Source organism: Strongylocentrotus purpuratus, unplaced genomic scaffold (assembly GCF_000002235.5).
Source record: "Strongylocentrotus purpuratus isolate Spur 01 unplaced genomic scaffold, Spur_5.0 spur5_scaffold_5, whole genome shotgun sequence".
Classification (NCBI taxonomy): domain Eukaryota; kingdom Metazoa; phylum Echinodermata; class Echinoidea; order Camarodonta; family Strongylocentrotidae; genus Strongylocentrotus; species Strongylocentrotus purpuratus.
In genome coordinates, this window is record NW_022145611.1 from 15,401,215 (window position 1) to 15,428,856 (window position 27,642).

The 27,642-nt window shown below is 35.7% G+C and overlaps 2 protein-coding genes across 3 annotated transcripts in view; one reads left to right on the forward strand and one right to left on the reverse strand.

The window, feature by feature from the left end:
• LOC580138 (transient receptor potential cation channel subfamily M member 2) overlaps positions 1 to 6,450 on the forward strand; it is a 30,444-nt gene extending 23,994 nt beyond the window's left edge. For both annotated transcript variants that reach the window (XM_030998843.1, XM_011676570.2), the window contains exons 20-25: positions 14 to 188; positions 1,067 to 1,202; positions 1,694 to 1,890; positions 2,430 to 2,562; positions 2,875 to 2,968; positions 3,287 to 6,450. In XM_030998843.1, the coding sequence (XP_030854703.1) occupies positions 14 to 188; positions 1,067 to 1,202; positions 1,694 to 1,890; positions 2,430 to 2,562; positions 2,875 to 2,968; positions 3,287 to 3,580 (1,029 nt within the window). In that variant the 3' untranslated portion in view covers positions 3,581 to 6,450. The remainder of the gene's footprint in view (positions 1 to 13; positions 189 to 1,066; positions 1,203 to 1,693; positions 1,891 to 2,429; positions 2,563 to 2,874; positions 2,969 to 3,286) is intronic.
• Positions 6,451 to 7,555: 1,105 nt separating this feature from the next.
• On the reverse strand, positions 7,556 to 26,518 carry LOC100893261 (uncharacterized secreted protein ARB_06907). Its single transcript, XM_030998844.1, has 28 exons — positions 26,429 to 26,518; positions 25,829 to 25,933; positions 24,820 to 24,884; positions 24,350 to 24,471; positions 23,833 to 23,990; positions 23,231 to 23,320; positions 21,548 to 21,608; positions 21,151 to 21,217; positions 20,699 to 20,765; positions 20,135 to 20,162; positions 19,636 to 19,762; positions 19,130 to 19,294; positions 18,648 to 18,765; positions 17,949 to 18,005; positions 17,269 to 17,390; positions 16,589 to 16,658; positions 16,109 to 16,296; positions 15,466 to 15,517; positions 14,557 to 14,604; positions 14,138 to 14,199; positions 13,492 to 13,578; positions 12,003 to 12,297; positions 11,456 to 11,566; positions 10,979 to 11,063; positions 10,145 to 10,252; positions 9,361 to 9,582; positions 8,861 to 9,030; positions 7,556 to 8,318 (listed from the first exon to the last, which is right to left on the reverse strand). Exons 1-28 carry the CDS (start codon positions 26,516 to 26,518, stop codon positions 8,184 to 8,186), a joined length of 3,075 nt encoding a protein of 1,024 aa, XP_030854704.1. The 3' UTR covers positions 7,556 to 8,183.
• Between the last annotated feature and the right edge of the window lie 1,124 nt (positions 26,519 to 27,642).

Consider the following 27,642-nt stretch of genomic DNA (forward strand, 5'->3'; position numbering starts at 1 on the left):
TATTTTCCTGTAGATGAACGATCTGGTAGTCTTCATGTGTATCTTAATGGTGTTTCTCCTGGCCTATGGTATAGCATGCCAGGCGGTCCTCTTCCCCCACGTCGCTGATACAAGACAGATGTTGAAGGGTATCTTCTATCGCTCCTACTTCCAGATCTACGGGGAACTATTCCTGGAGGAACTGGAAGGTTGGTAAAGAAGGAGAGGGTTGGGGTTGCTGTTGCAAAAGTTGTATAAGTTGTATACGTTGTATAAGTTGTTTATAAGTTGTATACGTTCTATTTGTTGTATAAGTTGTATAAGTTATTAAACAACATATTATGAGAAACGAAACTATATATGATAATTATAATGAAGGCTTTTTTTTTGTTTGAGATCTTCCGATTAACTCGATGGCGAATTTCTCCCGACCTACACCCGTCTAGCTTTTTGAAAATATTTAAGCAACTCCCCTATGTTTGTTTGAAAAAAAGGAGTAAATGGTAATAACATTTCTAAGAAAACCAACTCAAGAGAAATTAGAAGAAAACAAATCTTATTGCATTGCCTCTGGAAAATGTGTTTGGCTTGTGTAACAATCATATTGTTCTTACATATACCAAACCAACTTTGAACGAAATATACATTTCGTTCGTTCTTTCATGTCCATTTTAATTTCAAAATAAAATGCAGTGCGATACATAGAAGTGAATATATCAAAATAACTACACAAGTATGACACAATGAAATCAAAACTTTAAAGTCAGTATAAAAATGAAATAAAAACCGAAAAATGTAACAGCCGCAAGGGCACCTTGTCGGGCAGTGCAAATCATCAATCATTGGTTTGGGATTACAGTGATTGCGTTTCAGTCTCTTGTACTCATCTCTGTGTATTAGAATAGGGTAACTACATGTACCACATTTTATGGATACAAATAGCATTCCTATTATTATGTTATCGTTCTTTAAGTTGTTAAATTTTCTCTAAAGAAACACTGTTCCTTAGGCTAATTACGACATAAAATCTTTCACAATATATATATTACAGAAAGCCTAATTAACCTTCGTGTTTCATCAAATTTAGGACGGAATGGTTGTTCGAACGAGGACCCAACAATGGAACCATGTCCTGCTAATACGTGGTTCGGAACGACTATCCTAGCAGTCTATCTCTTCATCAGCAACGTCCTCCTCCTCAATCTCCTCATCGCAATGTTGAAGTATGGCAGCATAATCCTATATTCCTATATTCCTGTGATGCTGGCTCACAAATCATGACAATATTTCAATAATGATGGCAAAGCTAAAAGCACTTATCGCTTTTGAAATTTCAGCAACATGGTCCAAAGCACGAAAAACTGTGTTTATATATTTTAATATATATTTTAAAAATTATATGTATAATATTCAATATTCGTTTCTTTTTTAAGAGACTGATGTTGTAGGTCATGAAAAAGGACGATTCGCAGAGTAAAGGGATTTTACAGACTTTAATGTACTTGACTAATAAAGTTTACTTAATGAAAACGAAGGTACCATGCCTTCTTGAAGATTTCCAGTGAAAACAATTACGATGGGTATATGAAATTAGGTCAAATCAATGAAATTTGTGGAATACCTTTAAATCATAATGTGGTGTAGATGTGATCATACTGAGTTAGAATCATGAAATTTTCGCAATACAAATTAGTTTACCATTTTTCCTATCTAGCTATACGTTTGCCTCGGTGCAAGAAAACACAGACGTAGTATGGAAGTTTCAACGTTACTCCCTCATCAAGGATTACTACAACCGTCCCATCTTAGCACCACCTTTCATCATCATCAGTCATTTCTTCATCTTGTATAGCTTCATTCTGCGCTGCTGGTGCGGATGCTGCGACAGGTTCGCGCTCTCACGGAGTCTCAGTAAGTGAAGTCTCTTTAATCAATCGTAAATATCCCTTGGAGACTTTTTTTTGTTTTTTGTTTGTTTGTTTGTTTGTTTGTTTGTTTTTTTTTGTTTTTTTTGTTTTTTTGTTTTTGTTTTTGTTTGTTTGTTTGTTTGTTTGTTTTTTTTTTTTTTTTGGGGGGGGGGGGTGCCCCAAGCCCTCTCTATCGCTATTGATTGCCAATTTGTCAGTGTGGCCATGGGGAGGGGAGGCAATTGGTCGGTCTTAGAAACATGAATGTGAATTCTTGTAAACTCTCGAATCTACCTCTATAAATATCGGAAAAGGCAAATTAAAGTGATGTGGCTGTGTGCATGTGTATATATATAAAAATATATTTAAACAAATTAAAACGCGATTTCAATGTCCAAGCGTTACAAAAATCCTATGCGTCACTCTTGTACTATTTTAACATTTACCTACGATGAAACAATTTTTCTTCTAAATTTTGTATTTAAACAAAGAGATAGAATATAGAATTTTTATTTTTACTTCATTTTTGAAAACAATTTGCAGGACGATTGCTACCTGGAGACTTGATCGCTGAAATCACAACGTGGGAAAAGATACAAGGTGAAGATTACGTCACAAAGAGGAACAAGACAAAGAATCTTGACCTGACAGATCGAATGAGTGCAACAGAAATGAAGTAAGCCAGGCTCAGATACATAACTTCCGTGTTGTTATGTGTGAAACTTACATTGGCTAGTACTACATATTGAAAGTATGACTTTGTATGTCTTTTCAGAACGTAAATTTAAATAAAAAATTTAAGGAAAAATGGATTGATTGCTCAAATATTTTTTTTGATTTGAATAGCTGACTGGTCAGTGGATTTGATTTTGTGCTCTGAATTGATAGGAAGAATGATTGATAATTTTTTTCTGATCAAATTCGTTCTACTAATACTTTTCATTAACCAACTTACCTGAATTAATCACATTCCTTTTACTTTTAACAGGCTAGAAAACCTCTCTCGGAAGTCAACAGCATTTTTCAACAATCCCGAAATTGGTACTCAGATGAAAGAACGGCTAGACAATTTAGAATATCAGGTATGATGTGAGAAGAAACATTAGAGTTTCCTTTTTATGGACATTTTTTTTGTTGAAAGGTTAATTGCTTAGATTCTTTAGTGAGATTTTCTGGCTGCAAAGGTATGCTTTTATTAAACCTTGAATCTTGCACCATATACCTTGGATCGGACTTGCTCCGATATACAGGAAAAAATCATAATTTTCTGATCTCTCTGCTTTCATTAGCTTATAACCTAAACAGGTCTTTTAAGCCCAGAAAGAATGGGTGCAACAGATTTTAGACGAATTCTTAAAATTCTAGTTCCGTGATCCAATCTTTTTCTGCCATTCAAACAGATGAGGGACATGAAAGAGCTACTTCATCAAACGTTGAAGGCAGTATCAGGGTCGGGGCCAGCACGAGAAGCTATACACAAGAGTCCATCCAAGTCCTTGCATGCCGTAACTTCCTTACAAAAGGTTGAGCTAAAGCAAACTAAAGAGGATATTTCAAATGAAGAGGAGGAAAGGGCTCGTATAGAGGAAGGAAAACAGGAAGAGGAGGATGAAGGGCTACTAGAGGAGGAGCAGGAGGGAGATGAATCCATACTGGAGATTGATCTGGATTCGATCCAAGACCGGGAGTTATGATACTATCACAGTGTGGAGCTCAGAATGAACGTTCATTTTGGGAGGCTCCCACGGGCAACAAAGTATGCAATAAGAAAACGTAAGCAATTACAATGCGCTGCCAAATCTTTGTGCAGAATATATGTGTCTGTGAAATGTTGTTGGTCATGGGACAAGCTCTTGATCAAGCCAACAATGAACATAAGATATTTGTGTTGACTCCCCTCAGGAGTTTTACCCACTACGAGTTTTTGTCTCACACATAACATTTCAATTATGCTGCATTTCTTTTTTTTTCATTTGCAACTGTGCATCTCTATATAATACATGTTTTAATTTAATCTTGATCTGTCAACGTCAAACTAATTGCTAATCAACCAATCAGTTTATCAGTCCATTGATAAATTGAGTAGAAAATAACTTGATCAAAATTTAGTCAGATGTCATGCATGAACAATATATGAAATACACACAATGTATTAGCACATGAGCTACATATAAATGTATATAGATAGTTACTAAAAAAACTGCTGAATAACATTGCAAATTATACTAAACTCCTCTGTCAGTTAGATCAAGTTAAAATTTGATTAAGAGATTACATTTTGACATTCAATGAATGTAAAGTGGTTCAATGATTTCGTGAGATTTCTCTTCTACAGTCTTAAAAATAATTATCTAAGTATATTAAATAAGTATCTTTATCATGTGACAAATGGCTGCCCTTGGAAACACAATGATGCTCCTTATCTCAAGAACAACATGATGACATCTAATTTAGCCTCTTGTAAGAGTTAGTAATCTGATACAAAATGTAACCACTGAAGAAAAATTCATCGTTGTTAAATACAACGTGCCCTTTGATATGAACTGTTTAAAGTTTGAATAATGTAACATGTTGGGAAAGTGTTGAATGCATGGTGCAATAACCGAATGGTGCTCTGCATTGTACTTATTCATTGGGTTTTTGTTTCTCGTTGTGCCACTTTTTTTTTTTTCAACATGAAACATAATTTAAGCCCAAACGAGAGGTGTGACTTGTTCAGATATTAAGAAAAACAAATACAAGAGATATAATTTAATTTAACAGCATATACCGTATGTGGTTTAGCATTCAAACTTACAGAACTTTTTGTCTAAAGTGTAAACATTGTTTTATTTTATTATTACCCCGAGCTTTCCCTATATTCTGATTGTTTATTTTTCAAAGGTAGGATCTACAGTATGATCACTTAGCCTTATGAAATGCTGAATATTTATGCCGATACATATATACCTCTCTATATAGCAGATAAGTTTTCCTTCCATGTAAACATAAAAGAGTGTTATAGGATTGCTGCTTTAAGACATACAGTATAATGCACATACATAAATTCATTAGAGAGTTTTTAAAGAAAGTACACATTAGATCAAGTAGTTATATTTTCATAAATTTTATTTCCATGTCTTTCATTACATGAATGACAAAATAAAACCACTTCTCTTCAAGTTGGCATATGTGACATTATACAAACATGTACATGAACAGAAATATACATTTTGAGGAAGACTGTTGCCGGTTCTCACCACACAGCTGTTATTGAAAAATACTGCCATATGTAAACATCTCTCAGATAGAATCACACATACAATGTATCACACTCTAATATTGATGCAACTCGTGTGCAAAATTTATCGAAACATGCTCCGACGACAATTGCTCCTTAATTGGTCAATTTACCAACACCAACCCAGAACCAAACATATATCTAACCCTAAACCTATATAAAACCCAACAGCACCACTAACCATAAGCATTCATCTCTGACCAAATATAGCCTGGAGAAATTGTTGCTAGAACATAAGTCAGATCAAGGTTTGCACATGTGTCCAGATAGGCACTTGTCATAAATAAACGAAAATGTCAAGTTTCAGATGCCAGAGAACTTATAACTTGGAATGAAAAGGATTGTGTTGAAATTGAATAGCGAGATGTAAAATTTCTCATAGTTGCAGGTCTTTATGTTTGCCAAAATTGACTAGTATAATTTGATTGTCTTGCTGAAATGTTGAAGTCTCTGATTTGTATATGTTTCATCTCTTACTTGTTACTAATAGTGATTCAATGTTGTAAGCAACTCTCGGCAAACTTCATAATTGTATCTAATACATTGTGTAAATAATTATTTGTAAAACATTTTGAATGTAACATTGCAATTCATTTATATTTCATAATAAAACACTATTTCAGAGCACAAGAATCTACTAATCCTCTTTATTCTTGTCACATCTCTGATATATCTTTTACACTGAATGCTATAAAGTTAACGAATGAGATATATTTTTTTAGAGGTGTTGAAGTAGTGTTGTAGAGTGGTTTAAGCACTTGACTTGAAATACAATGGTTGTAAGTTTGATCCCCAACAGGCAACAGGCAAGACATTCATCTACATTTGCCACTCCATACCAAGGAGAGAAATGGAAAACCTAGTAAGAAGATGAAAGCCTTTGTCTTAGTAATAACCATATGCCCTCACAGTGACCATATGGCAGAAATACTCCACAAAGACTGGAGATGGTGCACATTGTGCGTGAATGAAACCGTTAACCGGGGTTATCATATCTGTAAACCGCTTACAGATGGTATTTCGTATTAAGTGCTATACAAGTCCAGATTATTACAATTTGTTTAACGAACCAATCTATTCCAATGTTTGAAAGAACACAGAAGAACAAAGATGATTTAGTAAACTTCAACGACCAGCCATGGTCATTTCACTAATCATAACTATAATGTCATGTACAGCCTTTTAGGCATAATTTCATGCACTACACATACACAGATGTACACATTAACAATTAACAGTTAACAATTAAATTATTCATACCCTTACCAAGTTTTGTACATTTTTTAAGAATGTGAAAATTGATCTGTCCTGATGTACGTTTCTTTAGAGAGTGACATTCGGTAAAGCTTACATCTAAAGGTATTCAACAAAGGCACTTATTCAACCTGGCCCTTATTCAACCTGGCCACCTTTCCTTCCATCTTGAGGAATGAAAAACACAACATACATCAAATTTACAAGGGGTATGAATAATTCAGTTTTTAACTGTAGATCATTGTAGAATGGTAATAAATATTGCACTTAAAAGATGATCCCTTCTTTCTTTTTCAGAGAGAGTTAAATTGGCAACAAATTGAATTTTAGAGCAACTTAAATCATAATTATTGATATGCAGGATATTGCATATTCCAACGTGACAGTTAAGTGAACGCTAAAGTCTTTTTTTCCTCCATCTACCTTCTTTTCATATCTGCAAAAGGATTGTGATAATTGCAAAGGTAAAGAAACAAATTACAACAATTAAATAAAAAATATTGGTATTTAACGCAAATCTATATATTCCTCCCAATGACCCTCTAAAACCCATGATCGTAATATCTAAAATATAAGGATATTTATTCCGAAAACAAAAAGCTAATATCTACATTGAAGCTCCCATCACAATCTCTACACATCAACCCTATACTCCCACGTTTTGAGCGACATGTACATAGAACAAAAAAATTAAAACCAAGTAATACAGTGGAACAACATCGCAAAGAACTCTTTTACTGAAAACAAACTTTGTTGGTCCTATTCTCTGTACTAATTATTATTCTATTGCTTTTGACCCATGTTATAACAGGGTTTTCTATAATAATAATTGAAAAGGTTTTGCTAGGCGTCTACTTGAAGAATATAACATCCAAACTTTTCAGACTTAGTGCTATGCAAGAGATTGATCACATAAATATCCCGCTTGCATAATCTTTATTACTAGTTGAGTCTAGTCACACTGAGAAGTCAACTTCAATCTCATGCCAAATGGACCCATTCTTGGCCAAACCATGTAATGTAATTTTTTGTTTGGTCTCTTGTTGATCTTGTTAGGCGAGGCGTTAAAAATAAATATACCAGCCAGCGGCAGCTAACTGCACTTGTGCGTCCTGGCTGCATTTTTTAAATTAGCTCAGCCGGCTACCGCTGGCGGTAGGAAATGGCATTCAAAAGCATGCGCCGGCTGCCGCCTTTCGAATGGAAACCGAGCCTCAGATCCCAGCCTGGCGCAAGCCGGCTGGGCTAATAAGTGAAAAATAATTTCCCCAGCCAGGCTTCGACCGTAATTGCAGCCTCGATGCGCCAATACGTGAGGCGGCAGCCTGCTGGTATCGATATTTTTGACGCCTCGCCTTAGTGTGACAGAGGAAATAGGCATCGGCATGTATGCTCTAAATGGTCTTTCTTTAACCCATTGCATAATAGTATGGTAATAAGAAGTCCCCTGTATCTCTAAGTATATGGAAACTAGAGAATCCAGCAGTCAATGGGCTATCAAGCACAGCACATTGTATCTTACTGGTATTATTATTACTCGACCCCAGTAAGGTAAATGGGTACCTGGTAGGATTATTCCTTGAAATACTCTGTGCGCTGTTTACAGCTGCTGGAGCTAAAGCTAGGGTAATAATTTCCAAAGCTCTTTGGAAGCGCATAGAGACGTTGTATAATGTGATATGCGCTATACAAGAACCAAATATTGTTATTATTATCATTATTCAAGGTGAGATTAATAAAAAGATTTCCCTTACAATCTAAATCTAGCACACACATGATGAAGCTTCTAGTCTGTAGTCCCACATATTGCCCCAGAATCCAGCACACTCATAGCCACCAGGTCCTTTGGCTTTGAAGTCAGGTCCAGTGATGACATAGTCTGGTACCATGTTGGAAAACTAAGGTCAGATGATGAAAGAGATGGAACCAATGTACTTAACCGGCCATAAAAACTTCTTTTCTTTTTAGTTATGTGACTCCCATATAATCTATAATCTACATATCTAATCATCTTTTTGAAGTACATGTACTTCAGAGTACATTCAGACATGATTAATGAATTTTTCTCAGTATTAATCAATTCAAATAAAAAAAATCTACCATTCTACCTTTTGCCAGAAAACACTTTTCTTTCACTACATTTCATTACATTCATGAAGTTCCTGAATCATTTTGTGTACATTTGATTCATTCTACAAGTAGCAGGGGTACTACATGTGTTCAACCTAAACAAGAAAGAAGTAGTCTGGAAAAACAGGTGAAAATTCATAAGAATTGCATCATCACGGAAGCTACAAGTTTGAACTCCCAATTATGATTTATTATTGTAAAGTCATCTGCAAAAATTCAACATCTTTTATGACTATTTCAAAGAATTTAATCAAATATATGAACGTAAATGAAACCGCATATTTTCACCAATAAATAATTCAATACTTACAGGTGATCTTGTCATGGGAGGTATAGTGGGGCTGGCTAGTCTCATGATGTCTTCTAAACCTTGTAATGAGTTGCCCATCAGTACCAGGGCAAGTGACCCTTCTCTATGAGGGGCAAGGAAGAGGGCACCTGTCTGTGGGTCTGAAAAGTGGCACCACCCCAAGGATAGCCCTGAAGAAGGATTTGAAATGTGAAATGCAGAACTGACTAATTCGTTTTTACATGTCAACCTACAGATTACTTTTTTTGTTGCTTTGGAATCAAAATGGTGATATGAAGATAACATAACATATAGCTTTTCACAGTCAAATATCTATGAAACTTAAATAAAACTGAAGAAATAACAATAATAACAGTATGAATTAACAATATTCACACAGTGCATATCACTCTTCAGACCATCTGTGCTTTAAACATAAAGCAAGAAATACTAATAATAGAGAGGGAAGTGGGAATTTAACCCCCCCCCCCAAAACAAAAAAAATCAAAATATTTGCTTACCATTTTCATTGATACCCAGTGGTACTCGATCCACAAATCGCTGCGCCCACCCATTGTCTCCTGGCCCACCAATAATAATGAGATTGTGCGGGGCTGCCATCTCGACTGTCAGGGTGGCATCTTCGATCACCGTGGCAACAGTGTCAGAGGTCAAGAGGAAAAGGTTTGCCAGGTAGACGGCAAGATGAAGTAAGGTAGCACTGGTCTCTTCATTCATAGTACCTGGTACAAAAACGGGTTCAAAAAAAAAAAGTTGTTTTACAAGTAGCTGCATGGGGCCTATGCGTAAATCAAAACTGCAGGAGTGTATTTTGACACATATTTGTTTTCCTTTTTTCAGAAAATCAAAACCTGGCTTTCATATCGGAAAAGAAACTTGAACCCTTGGTTTACTTGATCATGAATTTAATTTTTCCAATTTTAAATTAAAACACTATAATTGTCCACACCCTTAGAAATTGAGTTACTATAATAATATAATTTATATTACCTTGGTCTATAACAAAAAGAGGAGAATGTATAAATATGAATACTTTATAATGGGTACCCTGTAGGATACAAAAGTTAATGTGGTTAGATGAGCAAGTGTGCGCTTGTAAAAATGACACCTAGCTGGTATGCTCCCCAGGGAGTGGAGAATGTGCCTACATTGTGTGCAGGTAAGCCTGAATCCGATGACCGGGGTAATAATATATATTATGTAAAGCGCTTTGAGAGGACCTGTGGTCCTGAAACGCGCTATTTAAGAACAAACTATTATTATTATTATCATTATTCATAGTACCTGTGACAATCAGAAACTTTCTCTCTGCTACCCTTCTTGCAGGTCCATACGTATCAGAATCTCTTTCACCATCCTTCAAAACAGCACTGGCACAAATCTGCCATGAACCTGTGGTAAGAAACGAGAGATTAATTCATAATGGCATGGTATCTCTACTTCATGACAAACTCAGTTGTGTGTGTGCATGGCATGTGTGTACAAACAGATTTGGAGACATCAAGTGCAAATATGCTTCAGGCTAAATTGTGGCAAATCTAATTGATAGTTATCACATTTTCAATAGAACTCTTTGGTAGATTTACGATTATCCATATGCAGTTTTTTTATTGATTGATTGTTTGGAATTTATTCCATTTCAATCAATTGCTTGCACAATAAAGAACATAGTTGACAAAGTAAATTCAAAATTATGAAATGAAATGCTTTCATGTCTTACAGAATAGCTTCAATGAAAATATTTTTCTTTTACCAAAGACAATTTTAAGCATGCAAATCCTATGATTATTTTTTTCTCAAATAAATACTGGTGTGTTGGCTCAGTCAGTAGAGCATCCGCCTCTCAACCGGGAGGTAGTGGGTTCGAACCCTGACCGCGTCATACCAAAAGACGTTAAAAGACGGGAGTTACTGCTACCTTGTTTGGCGTTCAACAATAAGGGATAGAGCAACGTCAATCTGGCGCTGCTCAGTGGCTCCCGGGCTCACGATCAATTGGGCAAAAAGAATTTCCATTTTCGGTTTAACCTAATAAAATTTGGAATGGACTTTAAAAGATTATTATTATTATTATTATTATTATTATGAACATACCAAATATAATATAATGACCTTTACCTGTGTCTGTTTTGCAAAAATGTGTAGAATTTTCTTTCACGATTGATCCACTCTCCTTTTCCGAGTCCAAAAGAATGCCATCAATCTGACCAACAAATAATTTGTGCAAAACATAATTCATGGATTTAATTTTTTTTAACCACCATTGGGGAAAATTCACAAACACCATCCATCGTAAATGTTTTGATCAATAAAACTCAGGGCTGTCCTAGATGAAACATAGAATTTTCAATTTTCTATTTAGTTATTCATTCACTGACAATGAATGGGTTTAGGTTTCCCTGGTTTCTTTTGTCCAGCACGACAATACCCCAGCAACTACTAACAAAGTTATTATAGGAATACCCTTGCTAACACCATTCCTGCAGGGGAAGCAACAGCGTTTGCAACTTAACATTTTATTCCATGATGTTATTAAACTAAGTCCCTACTAATTATCATATCAAAAACAAAAAAACATTGAAGCAAAGCAAATACCTGTAATAAATTGATGTTCCTCCAGTTGTAAGATATATGACGAAGGGCTGTGATTGAAAATCGAGCCACATTTCTTGTAGAGAGCTCAGCTTTATCATTTGAGAGTACCATCTACAAGAGTGACCACAAAATATAGGAGCACAATTTTTGTTGAGTCACCAAGATATTCAATTGTCACTATTTAAGTAGTACCAGTGGAAAAAAGATCACATGCTGTTAATGTGCACATGCAAATCATAATGATAAAAACATGTGAAACACAATGAAAGGTTCTGCTAAAGCCTAGCTCCACCAGTAAAATATATAGGCTTAACGTTTCCATGTCCATTAAACTTAGACATGTTCAGTAGAACCTCAAATCCAATGCGAATGGCTAAAAAATGTTTGACATCAGCTTATATAATGTTTACTAATAAACATCTATATTGAATATAATAATAATAGCTCGTTCTTAAAAAGTGCTTTTCAGGACTGCAGGCGACTCAAAACGCTTGACAGATATAGGCCTATGTATTTCACAACCTTTACAACCTATTCGTCCACTCACCTTAATGGTACTTGTTCTAAATGGAACCAGCTGCTGTATAACCCTCGCCCCTCTCAGACCTTCCCCTAGGGCGGGGTTCACCACAGTCAGCGTGACCCTCTCTCCCCCTTCCCCTGATCCACTGGCAGACTGAGAATACTTGTTCTCGGAAGAGGATGGGGTACATCTTCCCTCTCCCTCTCCAACATTGCATTCTGAAGTAGCAGTGTGCGATAGGGATGGTGGAAGTATGGCATGTGCATTGGTGAAGTCTCTAAGTTTGGGGTCGTTCACAGCTCCTCCATCGTTAGTTTTCCTGTCGAGAAAAAAGAACAGGGTATACGTTTTATGGCCCTTCTCTGCAGGACATCGGCTGGACTACCTGTTGCATTAATTTATCTTTGAAAAAGAGCCCCCGTGCAGACTGTCCTCAAGGATGCCTGTACGCCTCTTGAGGTAGCTGGTGCTACAGAACCAGCTACCCCTGAGAGGCTCACACCCATATCTTAAAGCTTGTTCCTTTCACCCTCCTGGTAGCAACCTTCCCACGAAACCCTGGTTTCAGCTGAACTGTCCATGATCAGGCACAGGCCGCTCTGCAGCAAGCATGAAGCTCTGGGTATCACAGACTCTGATCCGTGTCCATGTGGTCAAATTCAGACTGTTGAGCATTTTCTGAATGAGTGTCCATGTGGTCAAATTCAGACTGTTGAGCATTTTCTGAATGAGTGTGCTAGTACCAAAGAGATACTAGTAATAACTCTTTAGCTGTATCAGGACCCCCATGTTCCCTCACTGATATTGACAACCAACAACTGGTTGTGATATTTAAACAGTTGTCAGTTTTATATATCTATAGTTGATATACAAAATAATAATTCAGGACATGGAGATTACCTGGTAAAGCATGTAAGTGACCTTTCATTACTTCTACAAGCATTACTCTTACAAACTGATCTTAAAATGAATTTAAAGTTGAGACTATTTCACAAACGACTGTGTAAGTGTATGTTGCCTTACCTAAACACTCCAAGCAACAAGATACATACTTGTGACATATTTGTAGCAAAAAGACAATTTTGCAGTTTGCTTAGAATGTGTGGTAAATTAGATTCTGTACTTTGCAAAACAGAGCCACAGTTAACAACTGAATTATCCATTCTCATTTTAAATTTGATGTTTTTTTTTTTGTAACTCAAGAATGGAAGGTGGACTACTGGAAATGAGGCCGCCATTGAATATTTTTAGATGTAACCTTTAATATGTCACATTATCAAGAAACATAAATACGGACAAAATTAATTTTTCACATACTTGAGCAAATTACAAAACTCATTAAGGGTATGAATAATGTAGTTGTTAACTGTAAATGAAACATATTACCATGTAACTCAGGCAGATACGATCAATAAGTGATTGAATGATGCTTGTCTGAGTAAAAACTAAGATGTTTCAATAACTATGATTTATAGGATTTAAAAAAAAATGTGTGAAATAGGGCCATAGTTACCATGTGTCCCACCACCAATGTTCCTTTCCAGCAAGCTCGCTGTATGTTACATTGATTCCTCGCTCCTTCAGTAGACGGTTCATACGCCTGCAAAAAACAATATTTAACAATGTGTAAGTTGCAACACCATTCTTGAATAAGCAAAGTGGGATCTCTGAAGACTCGTAATGAGGAGTGAAGGTCGATTGGGATTCATGGTTTGCTGTCTAGACAGCAAGTTGTATATCCTGGGCCCCCGTCTTATAGACAGTTGCGATTAATCACAACTTATTTAAGAATGATATCAATTGCAACTATGTACAAAAGAGATAGGGGACTGCAAACTTGCGATCGATTAGAGGACTTGCGATGGATTCGGATAAATCGCAGCTATTTCTAAGATTGGGGCCTAGTCTTATTCTTCAGTGATCCATAAGGACAGAGCCACAGAATGGCACAATGGCAGAACTTAAGCCTGGTCATTCATTGACTCTATTTCCAGTCACATTAGTGTGAATTTCTGTCTCCCTTTCATTCTTCAAGTGTAATAATTAAAAAGTCAAATGGGTCAAAGTTTATAGAACTGAAAACATTTTCTCAATGAGACACAATTCTAATATGTTATTGGAGTATATATCACGCTCAACTTATTTTTGTTTGTCCTTACCTTACAAAGAAGGGATGAACAGTCCTGTCATTAGCACCAATTCTTGTCAGGACCGGTAAACCCTAAAGAAATCAAATTAACATCATCTGATAGTGTCTAAATTATAGATGTATGACATAATGAAAGAACCACATAATGTAAATATATGGATGAATTAATGAAAACCAAGGATGTCTTAACCACCACACTCACCTTTTTCTTTTTTCTGATCCCCACCCCCTCCCACAAAAACAAAATCAACAAAGAGACATAATGATATGTTATTTCACACAGTGACAAGAACACCTTGCTATAATCTTTTATCATGACCAGTATTATGTTATTTGACCTTTTTTGTCTTAGAATGTACTATTGTTTCCCTCGATACACTCACAAAGTGCCCTTGACTAATGCTTTAGATCATTCAACAATGTAAATACCTGAAGGTTAGAAACATGTCTGTCTGCATCATTTTCAGCTATACAAGCCTGAGAGAGGGAAATTGAAAATAGAAAAATGATAGGACAATTTGATTGGTTTATTTAAGTATACATTTAGATACAGTGTCTTAGAACTCCAAGTAACAGAATACGAAACGTTATAGTGCGGTATGGTATATAATCCCGTAGGATTTTTGTGCCAAAGTTGATTTTTTGTTGTTGCTGTTTTGGCTTCAAAAGGGTCCCAATTGGCCCAAAATGATGGGGTTCAAATTTTCAGACCCTTCCTTCATTTCCTGGGGGGTCCTTTTGGGGCGCCAAAATGGCTTATATAACGAACAATAGGGAAATTTGGTGTCTTCGGGAAAATTTGAACCCCATCAATTTCTGATAGCTTGGACCCCAATGAATCCAAAAATGCAAAAACATCAACTTTGGCACAAAAATCCTACGGGAGCTGTTTCAGTGGCATACCGTACCACACTATTATCTAATGTAATCAAATCCAATGCATGTTTATGTTTTTGTGAAGTGCCTCGATACAAGTTATTTCATTCATCTCTTACAAATAATTGTATTTCACTAGTCAGAATGCAAAATGCCAACATTAGGTGTTGCCAGGTAGGATAAACATTATGACTTGCCCTACCTAACAACACATAATATATGCATTTTGTATTCTGACTATTGAAATACAATTATTCATTACAGGTGAATGAAATATTTGTATTGAAGCACTTCACAAAGACAAATGCATTAGAGCTGGTTACATTACGAAAATGGTCTTATTGTTTGTTCTTCAAGAAATTTCATCACAATGATTAACCCAGTATCATCATCATGTAGGGACAGATTTGCATGAAAAATAACAATTTGAATGATAGAAACCAAAACATGCACACTATCTACCTCTAAAACTTGTTTGGTCGCTGGGTCCGTGTGGCTAGTACTGATGTCATGCCTACAAATAAAAACAAGTTTGAAGTATGCAGGGATTTTAAAATCACAGAACACTATTTAACCGCAAAGGACGGTTATCGTAGAATCATAGAGCTAAAAATTCTTAATACTAGACCTTGGCATAATTTTTTACACTCATTCAATATCTTTTTGTCACAAAAATATTACTGCAAGTATCTGCAAACATATTCAAAATTTGTAGAGATATATACAGTGTCCCCATCAGTGTGAACTTTAATTAGAACAGTCCACCATTTTAATGTAACATATTACCCTAAATTCCAAAAAATAATCTTAACCCTTCTAACCTCTTGGGGACAATTTTATTTCGAGTACACATGCTCTCTAATGGGAATAATGCTGAGCATTCTCAGGCTTAGCATTCAATGTTAAGATTTTGAAAGACCTAAAGAAGATGTTTACATCTTTTTGTTACAAAAATTACAAGAAGAGAAAAAAGGCTTCAATCATACTAAAAATCTGTAATGCTTCACTACTTGTATGCATGTAAATTTTAATTATAATATTTTCTAGACATGCTTTACTGATGGGTAGAATTAGAAGGTTAGTGTATTTTAAATTTTGAACTCACCTGAAGAAAACATTGCTATCGCCATACTCTTCCTTCTTGATCCACCCTGCTAGCGAGACCACTGCTAGAGCTCTGTCAGGATAATGGGTGGCCAGATGCCACGCCCCATGACCCCCCATGGAGTGTCCAGCAAAGATGACCAGGTCAGTCATAGGCTTGTTGGGCATCCATGTAACCTCTGACATGAGCTGGTGAAATGAGGAAATAAAAAGAGACAAGCTAGTTTACCACTAAAAAAAAGGAGTTCAATGAAAAAGCAGGGAGTCAATCATAAAAGAGATATATTTGATGATTTTGCACTGCTATGAATCTGTTGACGAGCTTTGATTCTCTTATAACAGAATATCATTCTATTTTTAACAAAGGCTACTATGTTCTAAGACTAGATAGAGAGTTAAGGAACTCTCACAGAATGTTGTTGATTTCTCAAGATAATCAACAGATTTCAAACAATAATAATAAATGAAATAAATAGCCCACCTGATGCAAACTTTCAAGTGCTGTGATGGAAGTCAAAGTGCCAGGGCCTTCCCAGTTGTGAGCTCCATGCCTACACAAATAATGGATGGGTAATGGAGGGAGGGGTGTTAATGTCACGATTGCCATGGTTACACACAAAGAGTGTACTATTAAAGATGAATAACAATATAACCTCATCTGGCATAACAAGCTCCCATCCATATAAACTATGTCTGAAAATGCAGATTTCATCATTAAAATGCATTTGTCAAGATATCACACCTAAACTCTTATTATAATAATGTAAATGTTAAGTAAAGCCTCTTATTCGTATTGTTCATGAGATCGAGAAAGTCTAGATATATGAACAAGATGGAGCCGTAGAAGTCTGTATAGTGATCTAGCTGTATTCTGAGAGGCAATACTCTTATTCTTTTTTTTGACATTTTTTTATCCCGATTGACATCATTTCTATGTTTTTTAAATGTCAATGTTAGTTCTTCTTTCTTCATGCAAATGAGAAAAACAAAGTTCAAAATCAGCTGAAAGCAACTAATAAGAGAGGAAGTATCATGCCTGTTTTACAGTTTCACAGACAATGAAACAAAATCAAAATGTATTTGCTGCAAAAACATTTGTAGAGCTAAAAACAGTCTTCTAGCTCTTAACAGATGAAAGATTCTATACAGTACTGCACACACCTAGTTGGAGCAAGAACCCAAGCCTTCTCAAGACCAAAGAGCCAACTCTCGCCTTCCATCCTCTTGTAGCCGTCGGCTTGATTCTGGGCTTCCACACCTGTGCCATGTAATGTCAGCAATACCTGAAAGAAACAGAAGAGACGATGGAAAATGAGAAGGAAGAGTGAAACAAGAAGAGGACCATGATCAAGATGTAAAAGAAGTAACAAAAGAACAAGAGGAGGAGGGCAGGCAGAGGGTTATGAAAAATTGGTACTCAGACACTTACATGTTCTCTGGTAAAAAGTGCTCCAAAAGGAGCAATAGTAGTATATCAAGTGGTATAAATTAATCACAATACTGTAATTAGTAGTAGCATTAGTAGTAGTATAATTATTATTATTATTATTATCATTATTATTCTTAGTAGTAGTAGAAGTAGTAGTAGTAGTAGTCATAGCAGGAGTAGTCATTGTAGCAGTAGCAGGAGTAGAAGTAGTAGTACTAGTACTAGAAGTAGTAGTAGATGCTGTAGTTGTATCATCATATTAGCCATGATTTAAAATGATCTCTTAACCCTGACATATTTGCAGTGGATACTGCCAATATTAACTTCATACATGTTTTTAAACACATTTAACTATTCCAAATCCCATTCATTTCATTCTATTCATGAATTCATTATCAATATTTCTACTTACAGGACATTGACCTAGAGGGCAGTTTATCAATGGCTCAATAGCAGCAGCTTGTTGAACCTGGGCAATGAAATACATACAATAGAATATCATATTCTCACAGATAATGCCAGCTCCACTTATCTTTTTATTTTGTGTTTTTTCGAAGAAAAATGAGAGAACTACATTGACAGAACAAAAATGAAATATCCAGTAACAGATATATTTCATCGCAGTTTGCACATTGAAACCCTGTGTAAATTTGATGATACACTTTTTGAAAAAAATCATTAAAATTTGTACTTGTTCGAGACCTTGGTAAAAAATGTGTTTTTCTTACCATCTAAGGTAAAAGTGGTTATGTCAGTTATAACTTACACATGTACATTGCAAAGAATAGGTAGAAACGTTGATGCATACGCTTGCATGTTATTAATGTAATATTGTAATCTTAATTGTACATTGTATATTCTATCCACGGGCCCGTGTATCGCCGCTTACGTAGTTTTGCCCACAAAATAAGAACATTTATTCGGTGACGGGGTGAATTTGGGTTTTAATATCTCATTGTGAGTTGGGATTATACTTGTAAAAAGCCAAATACATTAAAAAGCCAATTTAACAAAAATTGGACATAATGTTGTTTTGCCATCTCACTGCCGACCTCTGCAAATCAGTTCCATTACTACAAACTTGCTGGAAATTTGGCTTGAATAAACTCACCGAGCCGTCATGATCTAGAAATGAGAAGAGGAAGGACTCATGTCTCTTCCTACATCTGATTTTGACTGGTAATATCTGGGCCTCTTTCACTGATGCAGCAGATACTTTCACCTTTAAGCTGGGTAACACAAAAAACAAGGGGGAAATATGTTGGAATATGTTACAGCATCTCCTGTCATGTTTAAGTTCACTCGACTGAAATGTAACAATTAGAGATTGAAGGGAAATGGGCAGAAATTACCAAGTTTGGTCAGTTATTATCTTCAATTCTTTTATCATGTTCTTCCATCAGCTGAAGATGGCATCTGCTATGAGCTAATTAACTCTGTATTCAGCAAACAGTTTAGTCCATTACCTTTGAAACATGTGTGTTTAATATGTTACACTGCTGCTATATTGGATTTAAAAAAAACTTTCAGATGAGAACATTGCTAGGATTTCCAAGGATGCACCTGCCCCTCTCTACAGCTCCTATGACCCACCTGATGTCTTTGCAGGTGTCCTCAGTGACTTCAGGAACATCTTGGTTGTCGTTCAGACTAAGACGGAGGATGATTGGGATGGTCTGCCCTGGGGCTACGTTCATCAGACCTCGCTCCCTGGCTAGCGAAACTGAGAGTTCTTCAGTTGGTTCAGCTAAGCTAACTCTGTGTGAGTGAGCAAGGAAAAAAAAACAAAATTTTAACGAAAAAGCATTGTCATAGTAACTGATGATTTATAGTTCCGGCAACAAATTTGTCATATTAAAAGTAGATGAGTAAGACATTCAAATTAATGAAATCAATAACTTTTTCTAATACATCAATGTTTACAAAAAAAGAGATCATTCAGCAGCCTTCCTCTCTGGAAGATTAGCCATAGACTGCTTGTATCTAAGGATAGTAATGCTTTAACTGTCTTTTTTGAGAGATCAACACTGTATCTGATTTAAGAGCAGCAAAATAAGGAACCATGTTTATGTCGGCAATTCAAAACATATTGCACCCACCTCAAATTTTTGAGCCATTTGCTTCCCTGAAGATTGGTGAGAGGAATGGCAAACACATCTCCCATCAAGGTGTCCTCAACAATATCTGGTACCATCACAGCTGGGTGCACCATAAAAGGTTCACCATCTATATACAAGCAAATGCATGTAAAATGATAGGAGAAAAACATTAGAATGACAATTTGATTGACATTGATATCACAAAGCTTAATGCAATTTGTAGTAGTTCTACCTATACTAAAATTTTGTACCCAAAATAGCTCTTTATGTTATTTACAGCCAAATTCATATTTATGAGAAATGATGAATTGGATATCTGAAAGTTGATTGTTGACACAGTAGTTTATTCATGAGCACTGTTTGTGAACCCGTTGACTACTGAATTATCTAATCCCCATAGACAGGGACCACCAGGTTCCAGTAAGCAATGGGTTAAAGCTGTGCCACACATGGTATCAAGATACATCGCAAATGTAATTGTATTGATTATGTAACTCACCAGCAGCTTTAATGTTACAACTGAAGACCTACAGGTATAGAATCAAAAGAAAACTTGGTCATAAAAGAGAGATCACATAGTGATGTCTAAATCAAGACAAATCTTGAATATGTGTACGCATGAGTAGTAAGGCTGAGAAGAGCCAATAGAAATGATAGTTTCAGTTCAAAATCGAATTTGCTAATGTAAATTCCAGAAATGTACCTCGAGAAGAACTAAATTTGTGAACGTAGTAACGCAATTTCGAAAGTGAAAAATGAGATCAAACTTATTCATCATAGACTGTCATAGTCAAGACAATACTGATTTATTAGAACAGTTCACTCATTGAGAGATCCAGGCCAGCCAGTGGCAATGGGGACAACCCCCCCTTCCTAATAAAAATTAAAACAAATTGAAAGTCCTCGCTTCATTAGATCATTACTGCCACATCACCCATGAACTCCTCTAAAGATTTGAACTACAAGTGAATACACTATTTTTTTCCATTCTTATTTTACCACACATTTGGGAGCTTTCAAGTTTCAACATCATACATTACTCAGAACAAGTTAGTATCTATACCTGTGAACCTTTAGCTCTGAGACGAATGTAGATGGTATGAATACCAGGGTCTAGAGAGAGTGTAAACCTGTAAAATAACAAGGTCAAAATGAGAGACAGGACTAGCCATCAAGCACAAAGATTCATCAACTCATGTGATTTGCTCGTAATTTTCAAATTTGCTGATATATTTGTTTTTGTGGATGTGGAACTACTAAACCCCCACCTCAATGCCTCTAGGTATGACAAAGGTGATTGCAATTTCTTTGTTTGGAGTAATGACAATATCTAAGCATATATATACAAATCACTAGCAAATATCAATTGAAACTTTAACAATAATTTCACTTTGTATTAGGATCTTGGTTCTATTGTTGTCCACAGCAATGAAGTAATTTTGTATCTTCACAAAAATCTGACAGAATACGTCACTGAAACCAGATGAAATTATTATAATCATATTTTCAACTCACCAAAACTCATCCCTTCTATACACATCAGCTGCAACAAATATTCCATCTACAAAGAAAGTATGTACACCTGCAAAAAAAGAAATGAACAATATTTGTATCCTACTTCAATAATGAACACTTTGTAAATGTTGTCATAAATGAATTAATACTCTATACCTGGATTTTCTTTCTTCCAGCTTTCAAATTTGATAGAGTATCTAATGCCTGTATATGATTGATAACATAAATATCATGATTCTAATCCATTTCCTGAGTAAGTATATTTTACAATCACTAGATAATAGCAAGCACAAAATGGCTAAAACGACTAAGGGTAATACTATTATTATTATTAATACATTATATTTGATCGATTGTTCAGGGGTGGGGCTTGTAATCAATTTCAAAACGTACCTACCTAAACATTGAATGGAAACATCCCCTTTAGCATTGACAGCAAACTCTCCGACCACCCAGCCCTACATGAGAAAAAGAAATAATAACAAATAAAAAAATAGAAATTTGAGGGAACAGTTAAAAAAATGGACACTGTACTGACAGGTAGCCTTTCAACACAGATCTATTACACATCTTTCTCCTTTCAAGGAGTCACTATAAGTGACAACATGGGTGTCGATCCGTAACTGATACCTATTCATCAGGGGGGGATGATCTATTCATTCATCCCCCCCTGATGAATAGGTATTACGTAAGGATCGACACCCATGAGTGACAAGTATACCCAAGTATTCTTTACAGAGAGGTGGCCTTTCTAGACAGGTTCTAAAACTAAATCACTGGTCTCTGCCTGAGTCAAGTCCACATCACTCCTTTGTTTACAAACACTGACTCACATTGTTAGGGCATCATCACAAAAGTCTTTGTCATTAGTATGTGCATAAATTTTGAGGCTGGGTTAACATTCCTGGCTACTAATAATACATCTGGAAGGGTTATTGTTATCAGAATGCTAAGGTTCTGATTTTAAATTTCTTCTAGTGGGAAGAAACAAAGGGGATTCATTGTCAGCAGAATGCTATTCTTTTTATAGATCGATGCCAACAGAAATAACAGGTTTATGGCAACCAGGTGTATGGCAACCAATGGAATTTTTCCAGAACAGTCATGACAGTGAAGCATTTGCATGCAGGATGGCAAGCTTTATACACCTCCATCTTTGAGTTTTGGAAAGCAAGGTTTACATTTTCCACATCTTCAGCCAGACAGTATCAGATTTGAAAAAAAGGCTTCTTAAGGTTGCATGCAGTGGTTGGTCTACCTGTCACCAGTTCCTGCCTTTACAGACATGCTCACCGCTTCTTCTCTTTAAAGACTCGTGCCTTCAGCCCTACTGTAAGTGAATGGTTTTCTTTTGTTGTAATATAACATTGCTCTGATTGATATAAGGGGAATGATTGTGTGAGCATTTGACAATCTTGATGGCTAATTGAAGATGAAGTTCATATTAAAATCATCATGCGGCTGAAAGAGGATGTAAGCCCATTGCGCCGTTCTGCTAAACACAGACGTGCACTAACGGCGCTTAGGCAAAAGGTTAGTTGTTAGCATTAAAATGCTTGTAACACAAAAAAATATGTGCTTATTTCATGTGAAACTGCTCAAATTAGGTTGTTACCATCCATTTTTTTCATTTTTTTTAGTCGACCTAGTCGATTTTAGTCGATGTTTAAAAAATGGTAATGACATGTATGGAGCAGTTGCGGTGTCGTATAAAGCCATAATACAGATTGCATAATATGTTTGTTAATTTAAATTAATTTTTTGACATAACTGAATGAAATTTTAGCTAACATTAAGCCTCATCAAGATGGTATGATATATATTTACCAGCTCCACATTCCAACGATGTGGTTCTATTAATGATATTTCAGCAATTACGCAGTTTGCGTTCTTGATGTGTCTCTTATCCAAAACTTGCTCTTTGGCACATGCACATTTCAAGAACCTTCTAGCAGCAGCTCAACAAAATATGTCCCCAAAGAAATCCAATTTTCTATTGCTTTCTATTTTCCACATTAAAGACAGGGGAGCAATATTATTGTTATTGTCGAGGTGGAACCTGCACGTTATATGTACTCACCTGCCATTCTGTAATGGCTAATGATCCAAGGGATGAAATCAATTCATTCCAGTTGACATCGGGCGCAATTTGAACTCTCTCGCCAGCTTTCTATGGGTGTGATAGGGAATGGAGAAAATTGAGATTTAGGGAGGAAAAAAAATTAGAACAAAACAATGTCAATTTTTATCTAAAAAGATTTAAAATATTTTGTTTTCATTAAATTAATATTTGAAGAGAAGAAAAAAATTAAATTAAGAAAAAAATCACATTTTTTTTTGAACTCCCAAATAGTAAACCAAAATAGTACTCTCATATAGTACTTTCTAAAAATAGGTCAAATATTTTTGGTCATGTGACGAGCTCTCAACCAATCAAAAGCCAACACATTTTTGATGCAGGATATAATAAATGTTATTTTTGTTTTATGTGATGGCAATAGTAGAGTATCTTGGGAGCTGCACAGGTTGCGAGTATTTTTGCAAACTTGAGTTTTAACAGTTTTTATACTCAATATTACTAGGGGCTTGAGAGATAAGCACTTTATTTATATACTACAGCAAAACAAAGTGTAACTAAAGCCTATTTGTATGATTAAACTAAATGTAGAGAAATTAACTTACTGTCTGAGAATACGTCTGCCATTTCACCACTCCACCGGCCACAAGTTCAGAGTAAAACGCAGCCTTTTTCTCATGTCTGTGCCTCGACACATTCACAATACCTCCCCAGGATTCGATGGGATCTCCATCCACTTCAGACTTCCCAATCATGAAAGGACCTGACATACAAATTTTAAAAGCCAATTTTTTGGTGTTGACAATTATCCAATAATAAATATGACATTAATAACAATGAGAAATGAATATTGCCAAATGAAGGTCACATAGACATAATGATGATGATGATGATGAAAATGACAATGGTAATAATTACAATAATGAATATAACAAACACAACAACAGTAATAATGACAATAAATTACATATGTCTTATGACAGGCTTTTACATAATATTATATTGATGGGAATAGGCTTTCTTATGACAAGAAATTGGAAACTTTTCCAATTATGTAAAGTAGGTTCAGCCCTACTTACATTGTAGGCCTATCATTGGTGAAGGAAAGGTTTTATAACTTACCAATAAAATACCATTGGTTTACAAATTGGCTAACTTTTCCTGAAAGCTTTGCTGCTTGTTTAAAACAGGTTGTAGCCTTAGCTTTCTCTCCTTTCTCTGAATATAGACTGCCAAGATATGACCTGTAAAGAAATGCGTTAAGAGGCAAAAAGGATGTTACAGAGCGAAAACAATTATTTACACATAATGATTAATTTTGCGGAATTTTTTCTTCTTCTGTGGAGAGATGCACTGGCATAGTGTTGGAATCACAAATATTTAATAAATTGAGAATATGTGTTGGGATCAGGATCTGGGGCGGTATTCTGAACATTGTTGTAAGTTTTGTGATTTTTTTTGTTGTATCTTCCAGAGATAACACAGCGCTAATATTGTTGTAAAGAGAGTACTCTAATCAATAATTACAAAGAATAATGTATTTTTTTCATATTTTTTCTTTTTTCCTTTCTTTTATTTCTTATCATACTCACCAATTCCATGCATTTGAGTTAGTAGTCAACAAAGATTTTAGAAGACATCCAATGGCTTGATCTACCTAAGGCAAAGAGAAACAATATTTTAAATAAATTTGGGATTATGGATTTTATGATACATCCTAAATTTTCACATACATGTACATGTATATCTAATTTGAACAAACAGAGAAATATTGCTGCTTGAAAACTATAATCAAACATGCTTCAAAAGCAAACAACATTGTATAACATTGAAATGAATTCAGAATTGAAGCAAAGTGAGAATACAAATCAAAATCTAAGATCTATGAATTATGAACCTTCATGTATCTTCCATGTGTTTTGTGGGGGGCACTTTTTTAAATTTTTGAAGGGGGGGGGGGGATGATCCCCTTAAAAAAACTATCGAGGGGGGGGGGGGACACCCCTGATTGCCACCCCTACCAATTATATATGTACAATTTTTTTCCACAGGATAACCTCATAGTCTCATATTTGTAAACCAGATAGGTGCGCATGCTCTTGTTAAAAACTTATGAGAGATTCAAAGGTACATGATTGCTAGGTTCCACTTTACAAAAACATTCTGAAAATTCAACTTGTTCAAAGAGATGGAAATCCAGTCAAAGATATCATTGGATCAATTTGACAATGTAAAGCGCTTTTGAAATTTTGTTCCGCCTAATGTTCTTTGGCAAGTCATTTATCTACCTTTGCCACTCTCCATCCAGGTGGAGTCAATGGGTACCCGGTAGGAAGGAATTCCTTGAATTATTTAGGAACTTATCTCAGTGTTATGTATGATACTTTGTATAAGCCCTGCTTCGTATCAAGCACAGCTGCACGATATGAATAGACACATTATTATTATTGTTAGGGTATGTTAACCTTCCAGACTATTCTGCAGTGGTTGCCTCAGTTCAGCTTGGACTGGTAAACAAATTGACACAGCCCCACAAACAGATGTTTCCTTTCAGTTTCCCTTTATATCAATTCTGCAGATAATATTATTAAGAAAGGGTACCTTGTTTGAATGGTGCAACCGTTGGATGTTAGGGAAGTATGTTGACTTGCAGGTCCTTTCATCGTACTTCTGACCCTCTTTCTCAAGGAGTTGCCCTGCTGCTTTCTGAAGATGAGAACCAGTGGGCAGTGCCCTTGATGATATTGATAATATGACGATGAATACGAGGATGATGATATTAACAATGATAATAGAAACAATTATTCTAATAATAATAATAATAATAACAATAAAATAATGATAATTATAATAAGTGATGGTGGTGTTGACAATAACGCTGCCGACTCCTTCCCCTCTAATTTCATAATAACGTTGAAATAGATTTACTGCAAGTAATAAAGCCTAAGCAAAGTCACCTCTCCCACACAGGCCAGCTCCAGCCTCCAGGTAAGCACCCAGGCCAGGCGCAGGCAGGCCAGGCCCAGCGCTATGCCAGCCGCATTGTCGGATCTTCCCGTATCTGTAGCCCGACGCCGTCGGCCTACAACTTGACGAGTTTCGTAGAACTAGTTGGAAGCACCGGCGAACTGAACCAAATACTAAAATACTACCTTATTAGAAAAAAGAGACCTTAAGAATAGGGTTACAAATAAAATTTACCTGAATTTCCTTTTTCTTTGCTGCTATAGCTACATCAAAAGCAGCAAAAACTGTGAAAAAGATCACGTATTTGATCGTCAAATGCGTCATTTCAACTGGTGTACGTATGCATCATGAATATGCATATCAGCTGTTCGTACATAGTCTACAGCTATAGGTGTATTTACAATTACACTTTTCTATCCGCAAAATTGTAGCCGAGATCAAAAGAAATTTTTAAAATGATAGTCATGCCTCTAAATTGTCTAAGTGAAGCCAAGCGTATTTTGTTCTTTTACACATTTAAACATATAGGAATCAATTCAGGGGTATCCGAAATAAAAGTCAGTAAAAAAAAAAAAAAAGTTTTCTACACACCGCATGGATTTGAGACTAGTATGCAAGAACCATGGAGATCTCTATGGCAAGAACTTGTCTGTAAGATACAACCCCCCCTCCTTAACCCCCCCCCCCCTGATTTCCCATTTTGCAGTGCAAGAATGCATTCTAGCAAGCATCAGCTCTCTGATTCTAGATCTTACATATAGGCTATTTACTGAATAAAATAACAATCAAAATGATTAAATATTATTTTTTATTATTATTAATATTATTAATATTATTACTATATTATGAGTAGTAGTAGTAATAGTAGTAGTAGTAGTAGTAGTAGTAGTAGTAGTATTGTTATTAATTGCTACTAGTGTTATTATTGTCATCATTATTGTTATTATCAATCACAATTATTATTAATAATTTTATTATTATCGTCATCATCTTCCACATCAACATCATCATCTTCTTCATCATTGCCATTATTAAGTAGCATTAGTTGCAATTTTGCACATTACGGGGGGGGGGGGGGGGGGTGGATGACCCAATCAACATTTCCCAGGGACGTACATCTCCAAGTCCCCCTTGAGTCTCCGACCCTTGCACTCTGAAGCATACTAAGGGAACTTATCATTTTTAAAAGGGGCACTTATCAGAGGTTAAAAAGAGCAATCATAAGAAGAAGGGAAAGGAAAAAGGGGACATTTATTAGAAGGGAAATTGCATTTACTAGAAAGGAATAGAAGCAGTTTAAAAGTAAAATACGCACTTATCACAGGTGAAAAGGGGCACATCTCATACATTATAAGGGGGCACTCATCAGAAATGAAAACCCATAAAGTAAGAAATTTCTCACCTCTTTTCATGAAGTGATTGTGAGAATAATGGTTTATTCTTGATAG